The sequence below is a fragment of the Priapulus caudatus genome, unplaced genomic scaffold (genome assembly GCF_000485595.1).
Source record: "Priapulus caudatus unplaced genomic scaffold, Priapulus_caudatus-5.0.1 Scaffold265, whole genome shotgun sequence".
Taxonomy (NCBI): Eukaryota; Metazoa; Priapulida; class Priapulimorpha; order Priapulimorphida; family Priapulidae; genus Priapulus; species Priapulus caudatus.
In genome coordinates, this window is record NW_014577326.1 from 161,202 (window position 1) to 173,190 (window position 11,989).

At 39.4% G+C, this 11,989-nt stretch overlaps 1 protein-coding gene across 1 annotated transcript; it reads right to left on the reverse strand.

Annotated features, from left to right (window-relative positions):
* Nucleotides 1-4,376: 4,376 nt before the first annotated feature.
* On the reverse strand, nucleotides 4,377-10,312 carry LOC106808283. The gene is made up of 9 exons (XM_014810931.1): nucleotides 10,284-10,312; nucleotides 9,547-9,729; nucleotides 8,961-9,104; nucleotides 8,368-8,463; nucleotides 7,769-7,984; nucleotides 6,802-6,930; nucleotides 5,936-6,039; nucleotides 5,346-5,550; nucleotides 4,377-4,536 (listed from the first exon to the last, which is right to left on the reverse strand). The coding sequence occupies exons 2-9, from the start codon at nucleotides 9,650-9,652 to the stop codon at nucleotides 4,412-4,414; spliced, it is 1,125 nt and encodes a 374-aa protein (XP_014666417.1). The 5' UTR covers nucleotides 9,653-9,729; nucleotides 10,284-10,312; the 3' UTR covers nucleotides 4,377-4,411.
* Between the last annotated feature and the right edge of the window lie 1,677 nt (nucleotides 10,313-11,989).

Sequence of the window (11,989 nt, forward strand, 5' to 3'; positions counted from 1 at the left end):
CGATATATGCAGCACAAGAAGAGAAGAAGAAAGTCATTGTTGAGGCAGATGACACAGATGTGTACGTTCTGTTGCTGTACCATTACCTCGATAGAGGGCTTAACATCCCTATAATAATGCAGTCACCAAGGAAAGGCAGAGCTGTTGTGGATATTAGTGCTACAGTGATAAAGCTTTCCAGTATCATTCCCGACATGTTACCAGCCCATGCCCTGACAGGTTGCGACACTGTTCCCATGTGCCACGGGATCGGAAAGGACAAGATGTTGAAAACTCTTCGGGGAGGGAAATGCAGCTTGAGCCTCCTTGGGAATCAGACTGTTGACTTTGATGATGTGTTGCTCCAGTCACCAGCTTTTGTCTCAGCATGCTACAACATGCATGATGCAACATCCATGACTGAGTCAAGAATTAAAGCTTGGAAAACAAAGACAGATAGAAAAGGAGCAACAGGTACACCGAAGCTGTGCACTCTGCCACTCACCAATGAAGCATTCAAAGAAAATCTCAAAAGAGCACACTATCAGTGCTGCATCTGGAGACATGCCCTACAAGAGCATCCAGACCTTGATCCCACGGAATATGGCTGGGTAAGGGATGAGGAAACTAAGTCCCTACAGCCTGTCACTCTCCCTGTTACGACTTCCCCAGCACCAGATTACATACTCAAGCTCATCAAGTGTTCTTGTTCTTCGGAGAGTCCATGCAAGTCTAAGGGCTGTCGTTGTAACATTGGTAGACTGGCGTGTACAATGTTTTGCAATTGTCAGGGCAGTGCTGCATGTTGTAATGAACAAACTAGAGTTGTCCAACACTAAGCCTTTGATGACGAGGAAGAGGAGGAGGAGGAGGAGGACGATTAAAGCCAACTGATTTTGTTTTGAAACTGTACCAGAAAATGTAAATTGTAGGTAACCTATAAAACTCATTTTCGTGGATTTTGCGTGTTTAACATAAGGGAAGGTTTAACGGTAAACCAATGTTCATGCCTAATCACAGACGTTTATGCTTGTATTAGTCTACAACTATTTCAAAATGTCAAATGCATCTGTAAATGATGGTATAATATAATTTTTACATGCATTGGCATCTCATTATTGGACACTAGGCTTTATTTAATCCAAATTAAATTGTTTATGATGCGGTTTTGGATAAATCTACATTAAATAAATTCCCCACAACTGAGCAACTGCCAGTTGTTAGAAATGCTTGATTTGGTGCATGAACATAAGAAAACAAACGTAAGAAAAACTATATACCTCCATGCAAACCATATGCCCTATTCTGCCAGACTAATATAACTAGCTCATGTTTCTGATGCCCTTTAAACCACATTGTTGTTATAAGAGGCGTTGGCACGTGAGATAAGCTTTAAATCTAAACACTTACCCACATGTTAGGTAATGTTTGTGAAAGTGGTATCACTAGTGTTGAATTCCATCACATGTTGGTACCGGCTCAAGTGGCAATATTCATCCAGATGAGACGGGATACCAAAGAAGTGTTGCCGAAAGGAGGTGTTGATCCTAACCGCTTAGCGCGGATCTTGTGCGCAGTTCCGCGGCAAGGCACACGCGACCGCGGGAACGTCCTACGACAGTATGCAGCGCTGGCAGCTATGTATCCGTGCGCCGAATGGATAGGCCGGCGCAGGATCCATAGCTGCCAGCAAACAGTCCGGAATTTTAGGGAGGGACACAGAGGGCAGAGATTTGGGACGTGGGAGGAACTCGCGACTTAGATGGGGGTTGTACAGATGGGGGGGGGGGCGAGAGCGAAGGTTTTGATTTTGCAGTGGTTCCATTTCCGTGTGGTCTTGGGCGTTTTCACTATAAGTTGTACAGCGCCCCATGTGAACATCAGAGAAATCGCACCATGATTGCATGAAGAAATGGATGACGATGTTGTATGAGAGAGTATGCGCATTATGTGGCTATTCGTAACATCGAACTGATTCCTCTGTGTATTGCTCTGCTCTGTGCTGCTACAGAACGTCATGACAGCAGTACCTACGTTGTGTTGAAGGGAACTGTCGACAGCCGTGATGTTGAAGATGTCTGCGACGTTGTTTTGCCTGAAGTTCTTCATGTAACGTGATGTTCTGCGCACAATGGCCAACTTCGTCAATATGATCGATTTGGATGACATTTGTCACGCGTAGTTAGACTTATATTGCTGAACGGTGCATATATGACCGCCGGAGAATGTATAACTGTACAGCCAGCTGTACATGAGCCGGCAAAGGCAAAGTCTGCTGAGGCAGTTACAAGTATAACACACAAAGAAACCATCGAACCATGAAGAACACGGGTCAACAGCGGTATTTCCTTACTGCTTATAAGGCTGGTGAGGTAAATGGAATGAACGGTTACAAATACATCGCAATATATGCTGTTATATGCTAGGACTCTATATGCTTTACATTGCACGGTCGTTCAATTGTGAGACATTGCGCGACGACATGCCTCACCAAGAAAATCAGGACACAGAAATAATGCATATGGAAGAATACCCAATACTTGATTATTCACTAACCGCATACTTCAGCACCCGCGAAATGGTTCGTCAAGGCAGACGTCAAGTACCACACAAATATCGTCAATGTTGTATAGAGTTACAGCTAGCTGCAAACAAAACATGACTTACAACGAATGAACACCATTTCTCAGCTTTGTGCAATATGGACAAAATGAACAGAAGGCTATAATGAAATGTTACATATATGTACCACTCACAGTAACGTTATGATGCTGCTCATGCTGTGTGCAGATAGGCTAGTTCCCATTTCAGTTTCTCTTTCCAGTTGGCTTTCTAGACTGGTACCCGATCGCCACCTTCACTCCGGCAAGTATCCTTCGCTACACTGAAGTTAGTTAGCAGTGCTCAATTTTAAGGTTTCTTTTGGGTTGTCCAGAGGACAACCAAGAGACCCAAAAGGGTTGTCCCTCAAGAGTTTTGGTTGTCCGGATATTATTTAAACATGTGCTGCATGCGCTCTGCTCACGTGATACTCAGTGCTGTAAAGCAAAAGGCCTAATCATGTACATTTTGTACGTATTGCAGTGACAGCAGACATGGCGATTCGCATTGTTTCACTCATTATATGAAGAGAATAAAATATTGGTAATGTGTAAATGATGCTGGGATCAATGACGTATAATAATAGTAATTAAAAGTTGCATAAAATTTATTTCATAACATTTACATTAACTACTAACATTACACTACTAACATTACTAACATTACTAACTCTAGGCGCGTTCACACACAAGAAAAACCGCGATGCTAATCGCGATGAAATACCGAGATAATTGTGTCGTTGTTCACACAGGCGAATAATCGCGCTAATCGCCGAGCGGGATAATTCTATTAATCGAACTGCGCATGCTCACTGCCGGAATGATGCTCACTGCGCATGCTCACTGCAGTTCCTCCCATTTGACTGCGCGTTCCCAACAAGAAAGAGGTGCGAAATCAGGTAATCAGGCGCCAACGCTAACTTGTTTCAAACAACATAACATCGACTTGGTTTGGTGACGTCACATGTTTCTATCTTTGCTGCGCCCGTACCGCGCCACCGCTGCACGGTTGCTTGGAGATTGGGGAAACTGTCAACAACATCGGAGAATTTCAACAACATTGGAGGTATTTTCAAAATACTTTTTATAAGACAACGCGCAGTGAAATTGGAGGAGCTAGAGTTTATTTTGTCATAAGGTAGTGTGATTATTCATGCCACGAAGTATTTGCTAGTCTAGTACTGTAGAAATTAGCGTTTGGATGCACATTGTGAGCCTTTAACGACGAAACACAAGAAAGGAAGGCACGTGAGATACACGATGCAACAATCTGAGAAGCTACTCAATACAAAGCACTAGACGATCACGCGATGCGAAAAAACGAAACGATATAAGATAAAGACAGTATGGTCTTATCTATAGACAGTATGGTACTATGTCAGCTATAAGGTAAATCCAGGCGGGATAGCGACACGCGAGCTAAAAGCAGATGCAAACATAAAAAACGTAACTCAACCAACTTGAGCTCAAATCGTACACAATACATTCGCCTAGCATCGTGCAAAATCGTTTCCTCGTACATACACCCGCAATCCGGAGATACAGACTAAAACATACGACACGATTTTCCATTATGTTGCCAGCAAACTAAATGTGTAAACCGCCTAACTCGAAACAAAAGGCGGCTGTAAGTAGGTCAAAGATTTGCTCAGCGAGCCACACCGCATTGCCGAGGGCGCAAGAGTCGTTAGTAGCTGCCTTTTGTTTCAAGTTGGATGAGTTACACGTAGTAAATCGTAGGTATTCTAAGGCTAGTAAATGACGAATTTCCCTTGTTTATTGAAGTCATGCACACTCCTTCCCTAATATCTACTCCTGATATCTGTACTACATTAATTTGTGGCTAAAAGCGCCTTCTTTTTTGCCTTGGTTTGCGCCGATGAAATTTTTCGCTCCCCGGCATTCCATATTTTAGCGTACGTCAATCTGCTCCCTGTCTGCTCAGCAAACACCCAAGCTGAAAGTACATGCAATTTTAAGGGAAAGTTCAGATACAGAAAAATAGTCTTTTATGACAAGCAGAGCAAGTTTTGCTCATGAGATTATGACTGAGGTTTTTATTTCGTTTTACTATTTTCAAAAATTTAACCCATGCATTATGAAGTTTTTAAGCTAACATTTTTTGAGTACACATTAATCTGTGTAAATAAAGTCATAAATCCAAAACCCAGATTTGAACATAAGAGTTCATTTCAATTAACCGTTTTAATTGGAATGAACTATTCCGAATTCTAATGCAAACTATTCAGCAAAATTGTTCGTATGATGTCCTGGAAGAATTCACAGCCAAAGTGTTGTCGGCAAATGATTCGAATTTATAATAATAGTCGCGTCTATACTAGAGTTGTAAAAAGCGGTCTCAACGGACGTGGTTCCGAGCCGGAGCCGGTTTATCTATAGACGAGCGTCTATACGACTCGCTGAGATGAAACGCTACTTGATGTTTCGGTAATGAGAGGATATTTGCAATATACAATAAACAACTTCAGATAACAATTCGGCTTGCACGCCCTCTGTTGCAGACTTCAACGGAATCGGTTTCCGAGCGGTACGAGTCTATACTAGTAAAATAGCGCTTTGGAAACGGTTCCGATGGAACCGGTTAATTTCAAGCCGATGAATTTGCGAGTTTCAAATAAACCAGTTTCTGTCAAATCCGCATTTTTAAAAGCGGCATTTTACGCAAGTGTAGACGGTCAAAACCGGTTCCAACCTCTAGTATAGACGTGGCTAGAGTGTCATGTTTTTTCAAGACTTGAAACTTACCAACAATTGTTTTCACAACATTACTATCGAAAATGTCTGTAGCTCCTTCTTCTACTCGCTTCTTTGATGGCCATTTCCGGTTCAGCCGTTCACTTTCCGGAAAAACAAATCCTATGAGTTGTCTGATAGCATTGCCTGGTCTTTTTAGGTCAAGCCTATTTAATTCATCTGCATGAATATATACACTACCTCCCAAACAGATCATCTGAAATGGAAACGAGAATTCTCAGTTTTAAACCAGTACCTCTGGTTAGGTGCAATATACTAGGGAGGCCAGAGAAGAACCTTTGATTATTAAGGTGAGGACAAACCTTGAGAAGTTTGCATGTGAAAAATGTGGCATGAGAATTTCATTAGGAGAGAACTGTGGACACAAAAGATGTAAGGTATCATGAAGATTGATATTATATCCTTTATTTTTTCAGTGTAAACGGTAAATTATAGCAGTATTTGCAGGTTTCATGTCTAGTGCTATATGTGCTATCTTAGATAACTGGATTTCACACCAGACAAAACAGACACACGCATATATTCTGCAATATTCAAAATACTGAAATATAGAATCTTATCATGGTTTGAACGACCCTTACCTTGTACTTTTGGGCATCCTCTTCAGAGACAACTCCAGCCTTTGGCCTACAGTAAGACGCAGCTGATGGTCTTGTTTCGTTCAGGCTGCCGGTAGAAGATGTTGCTGTAATATCAAATATTTTGCAATCACTTGACAGTTTTACGTTTATCCTAACATTACATGTATTAGATTAGAAGATGCCTGTTCAGAAACATTATGGTTATTCATAAGCCATATCTAAACGACAGAAGAATAGCGGTTTTTTGTTAAAATTCCGATGTCAATGAAACCGGTTCCGAATTTGAACCGGTTCTATTGACATCGGAATTTTCGTTCATGTAGACGCGCGATTGATTAAGCCGGTTTTTTTTGGAGATCAGTAACAGATGGCGCGGTTCATTCTCAACTTTCTGTGACACATTGCACCTTTCATCGAGATTTTTTTGCCGTATAGACGCGGAAGAGATATAGCAATCTCAGACAAACCGCTTTTAAATAAAGCCGGTTTTTTCCGTGTAGGCGTGTAGATACTACGCACGAAATTAGTGGTTTTAATAAAACCGTTTTCAATATAAACCGGTGTTTTCATACAAACGTGCAGACAGGCCGGGCTATATATTCAACAGCAAAACAGTCCAAGCCAGCTTTTTTTTGGATCTGATAATCTGAACATGAAATGAAACGTGCAAAAACATCAAAACTGTATGGTTTAATTGTACCCATAAGTTTATTTAATGTAGTAAAGTTGAAAACAGATATCTAACAGAAAATGAAGGCAATTATCACTAAACTATAGACCATGCAGCTCACATCCAATGGACTTTATAATTTTTTATCTGTAAGCCTTGGTCGAGAGCTAGATTGAATTAAAGTGATTATAATTACCCATGGCCTTGTACTTTGAAACTTTGTCAGTTAGCTTCAAGTTTTCAGCTTTCAGCCAACTAACCTGTTCTTGAAGCTTCGAACAAGAAGAACAAGTTGTTGTCCAATCATAACTGTTAGATGGATCTTCTGAAAGTTCAAAAAGTTAATGAATGTTCAAAACTGACAAATTTTTCTTTGTGCCGACCATTAGGCAGAGGCGTTACAAGTTCTGCCAAATAAAAGGCACCGACAGACAGACTATCAGCTGGATGGCAGACACATACAATAATTCAGCCCAATGAAATTAGCCGTCCTGGATAACATTCGAATTCGCAGCAGAATTTTAGTCCCGAGGAACGATATTTGCTTACAAATTCACAATAGTGGATACCGTATGAACTCGAGTACATAGCCCTGTCTACACGGCAGAAAAATGGCGGTTTTTGGTAAAAATTCGGATGTCAATAAAACCGGTTCCGAAAATAAACCGGTTTTTTAAAACCTGCTCCGGAGTAGGTTTAATTTGAACCGGTTCCATTGACATCGGAATTTTCGTCCGTGTAGACGCGCGATCGATTAAACCAGTTTGAATGAGATCGGTAACAGATGGCGCAGTTCATTCTCAACTTTCTGCGACGCATTGCAGCTTTGATTGAGACCGCTATTTTTGCCGTATAGACACGGAAGAGAAATAGCGATGTCAGACAAACCGCTTTTAAATAAAGCCGATTTTTTCCGCGTAGCCATGTAGATACTGCAGCACAAAATAGCGATTTTAATAAAACCATTTTCAATAAAAACCGGTGTTTTCACACAAGCTCATATCGTTTCTTGATCTGCCTGGCCTGAAATAAATTTCATGATAACACAAGAAGAAACAGCACTGCCCACCCATAAAAAGTGGCGGGTAATTATAAAACCAAAGAAATGCTGTCCGATATTTCAGAACATTCCAAATCCAAGTAACAACAGCAGACTGACTTACCATACAACATTTCAGTATATGACTCTTCTGGTTGTATCAGCAGCTGTATTTCCTGTCTCTCCTGGACATTTAGATTATCGACCAGAGCAATTGCATCTCCATAGACCGAGCTCAATGGAGCTGTTATAGATTGCTGGTTGACGAAGCCTGGTTGTTCAGGCTGGCTGCGGATGATCGGTTGTTCCGACTGGCTAAGAGAAATTGGCTGCAGAATACCTGTAGTGTAAACAAAGATGCTAAGGTGCTTGTTTCTAAAAACGGGGCTGGTGAAATAAAATCTGGCTGTAAAAAGGTAAAATACAAAGAGGGCAGGCAGACTTCGAACATGTTCATGTTATCTTTTTCAAAATACCGGGAGGCATCAAATTAAACATAGGTTGGCATAATAAAAACTACAAAACTACAAAGAAGTAATTTTGTTGTCGCAATTAAATTACATTTCATTTTTACCTTGATTACCACAAAATAATTTTCAAATTTTAATACAAAGAAGAAATTTCCATGTGATTTATTTAACAAGGTTCTACTCTGGTTTAACTTTATGAGTGAATGCAACAGCACTCTGGACGAGTGCCTGTGCCTGTGATGAGTGAACGTACCTGTTCGGTTAAATCGCGCCAAAAATTCTCTCTTAGCAGCTGGCGGTTCTTCATTTATTTGAGCTTTCCCTCTTTTCGCGCCAGTAGTTGGTGTTTCTGAAAGTACAACAAATAGCTTCGTAGAAATTTCATACAAATAAAACCAAAATTATTTCTTACTTTGACAGTTTCGTCTTACGATCTGTAAGACATCAGATATGTTGTTGTTCTCTATCGCCGCGAGATGGCAGCAGTCGGCGATCGGAAAACAGTATTTCCTGAAGCCTACGAATAGACCGCTGCTCCCACCACCGTGAAAGACTGCTTTCTGATTCCGCGGCAATAGAGAACAACAACATTAAACAATTCAATAAATCACCAGTAGATATCTACTTGCCTTAGTATTTAATACATCGATGCAAAATTTAAAGTATCTGCATTAAATATTTTCTGAATTATTGGAGAAAATGTATATTATCAGAATCCAATATGGCCACCATTGGCCATTTTGGATCCAATTTTCACCAATATTGAAGTCTTCCAAGATTTTTAGGTCATACAGCTACATACTAAATTTGAAGAACAGTTCAAATATTGTGGAGTTTTATACTCACCTGAACGCCGTTTCGTACTAGTAATCTGCTGCTCATCTGTACTGTGCACACCCACATTGTCACCTTGACTAGAATTTGAATTTTTAGATGTTGTCATAGTTTTTAGACATTGAGCTATGAATTTCTCTATCTCAGCATCATTATCTGAAAAATAAAAAATTGTTCCTCAGTATATTTACAATTACAGTTACTATCACCTCTACGACGGCGAATATTCTCCCGCTGCAGAGTCAATACACTAAGATGCTACCACCACATAGTCATTTTTAAAGTGAACATTCAAGCGACATTCAGCTGATAAACTGGACACACTATAGACAAATGTTATTGCACCAAATTTATGATTGATCATATAGGCAATGCTTATGATTAAGGCCAGTGGGTAAAAATTGGCCAAATCTTAAAATTGCATATATGGGGGAATGGGGAACAAAAATCATCAAAATTTTAAGAATATACTTTGGAGTTATAAGTTATATATTATATATATATAATATATATATATATATATATTATATATATATTATAAGTTGGCTAAAATGTTCTCTAATGTTTAAGAATGCGTACATGAGCTAGGGGTCCTTACCATCGATTTTTAAGATTTTAGCTTCATACAATTCACCACAGTACTCTGCCATTACTTCTTTACCCTCCTCTCTGTCTTCTGACCTCGCTATGCATCCTATTGACATTTTGCTTATTTGCTGGTCTTCTAACCAAAATAATACACAGCTGCATTTTAAAATAGCATCTAGATCACTCTTTTTTTCTGAAACAAAATGGAGAATACAATAAAAACATCATTCCGTTAAGTAGTGCATGCGCATAGCATCCAGTGGACTGATGGAATTAAAAAAACAACATTTATACAACAACAATGGTACCTCTGGCTGTTAACAACTCAGACTGATGATAGCCGAGATATAGATAATCTTAAAATTAATTCTAGGCCCTATATTCTTTTTTTCTATTTTCTAATTTATGCCTACTCTATGAATTCCAAAATTCTAAACAACAATTTTTACATTTCATATTTATTTTTTCTGAATAAGGGTAGGCCTATTTCTTGTTGTTTAATTTATGCTTTTTGTTCATACAACGACTAGCAGTGTATTGAGTATTTGGCTCTCCGTTTTTGGCATCGTAAAAAACACCCAAAAACAACACAAATAAAATGGTAATTAGTTATAGGATATGCATAGCTAGGCCTAGTCAAGACGTCATGATCATGATGTAATCATTGTAGCCATAGATGATCATGAATTGATGTTTAAAAATGACATTAAAATGAAAACACACATATTAAAGCAAGAATGTACTTACGACCAAGCTCTAGTACACGAACTGTGACTGTCTTTTTTCCGTATGGAATTTTACAAGTATCACCGAGTTTTGGTGTATGAGAGAATTTCGAAATTTTCTCGTATCCACGTGTGCTGTCTTTGATATAGTATACTGCCACCCACTTGACACTTTGGTTGAGTGTTCTTGATGAAGTGTGACTGACATCAGGTGCATTAGAAGGGTTGAAGCATTCCATCAATGTCTCCATTATAATATAATGACAATCAACATGGCGCGTTCTTCTTGGCAGGCGGAGGAGGTGTGTCATGAATTTTTCACTTGATATCGTGATCATTGTGAATCTACGTAATCATAAACATTTAAAAAATTTGAATTTGAAGGGGGAAAAATAAATCAATGATAATTTAATTCATTTCTATCACTTTAACAGAAAAAAATGAACTGAAAGATTTTATGTTCCCGCCATAAGTTCCCGCCAATTAAACCGGAAGTATCTGGTTGTCAAGGCCACAGTCTGTCTACAATCAGTGGTCGCACATCTGTGACAGATGTGCGACCACTGATCTCTACCAACTTACCAAGGACTCAATGAGCTACATAATTTATAACAGTTATATGTAGCTCGTTGATCTCTACTAGTACTATACTATTAAACTACGTTAGTATAGTAGAGATCAGTGTGTACGACTGCGCGTCATGTGCTTTCATTTCATGAATCCAGCAATTTGTTTTTCCAGAATTATCATCTAATCTAAATTAAATAAATCATAGCTCTACATATCTGAACTTGAATGATAAAGACGTACGAGCGTTAGCTGTTTTCAGTTGATGAACAAGTGCCGTTGGTAAGTTTTTATGTTAATTAGTGCAATATGTGATTCAATGTCGGCTGTTTGTTGTTTTTCTTCATATACTACAGTCTACATAGTACCTACATATTCTTAAATACAAGTCTAAGATATAAAAACGGGCAGAAATACTAAAATACAGGATAAGAATTTCCTGAATGGGCCCGTTCATAAATTACGTACGCAAAAATCTCACATTGTTTGACCCCTCCCCCCCCCTACTCCTAGTCCTAGCTCCTGTACGCATTTTGTACTTTTGACACCCCCCCCCTAAATTACATATGGTACGCATGAAATTCGTTTTGATCCTTTTTTGATTCATGATTTACGTACGTACGGTGTAGAGTGCACGTGCATTTCCAAATATCGATATTTTCCCACAGTGTCGTATAAACTATAACGCTTGCCGACAGTCAGCATACTTGAAGTTGTGTACATGTATCGATCAACAGCGCAGACAAGTTAAAAACAATGGCGGTTTTAATAGATCACTTTGGCGCTGCAGGTTAGCGTCAACAATGCCTGCAGGGGTTTTACGAAGTTGTCTCACAGCCGGAAACAAATAAACAAGCCGAAACACAGCAGGATTCTTTTTAAGTAGGCTTACTGCCTGTATTTATTTAGTTTTCTCAGTTTAAAACAAATTTTTCTGTACGTACGTAAGTACGCACGCTCGTCCTGAGACCCCCTCCATCTCCGTACACAAAGCATACTTTGTTCTTTAAACCCCCCTATACCTATGGTCATGCGTACGTAATTTATGAACGGCCCCTAATGAATTGTTTAAGTACGAGACAAGACTCTAACAGAAAACTGACCACAACTGTTTTAGGCTGATTTTTGGCATTGGATAGGCTGAATATCTACTCGATACAA

What these genes read in the sequence shown, in the direction of transcription:
- LOC106808283 (XM_014810931.1), bottom strand. Translation starts at nt 9,652, where the DNA reads ATGTCAATAGGATGCATAGCGAGGTCAGAAGACAGAGAGGAGGGTAAA. An exon ending in ATATACTGAAATGTTGTATG is followed by an intron (nt 6,931 to 7,768) that starts GTAAGTCAGTCT and finishes TTGAACTTTCAG; the next exon opens with AAGATCCATCTAACAGTTAT. An exon ending in TGTTGTGAAAACAATTGTTG is followed by an intron (nt 4,537 to 5,345) that starts GTAAGTTTCAAG and finishes ATGTACTTTCAG; the next exon opens with CTTGGGTGTTTGCTGAGCAG.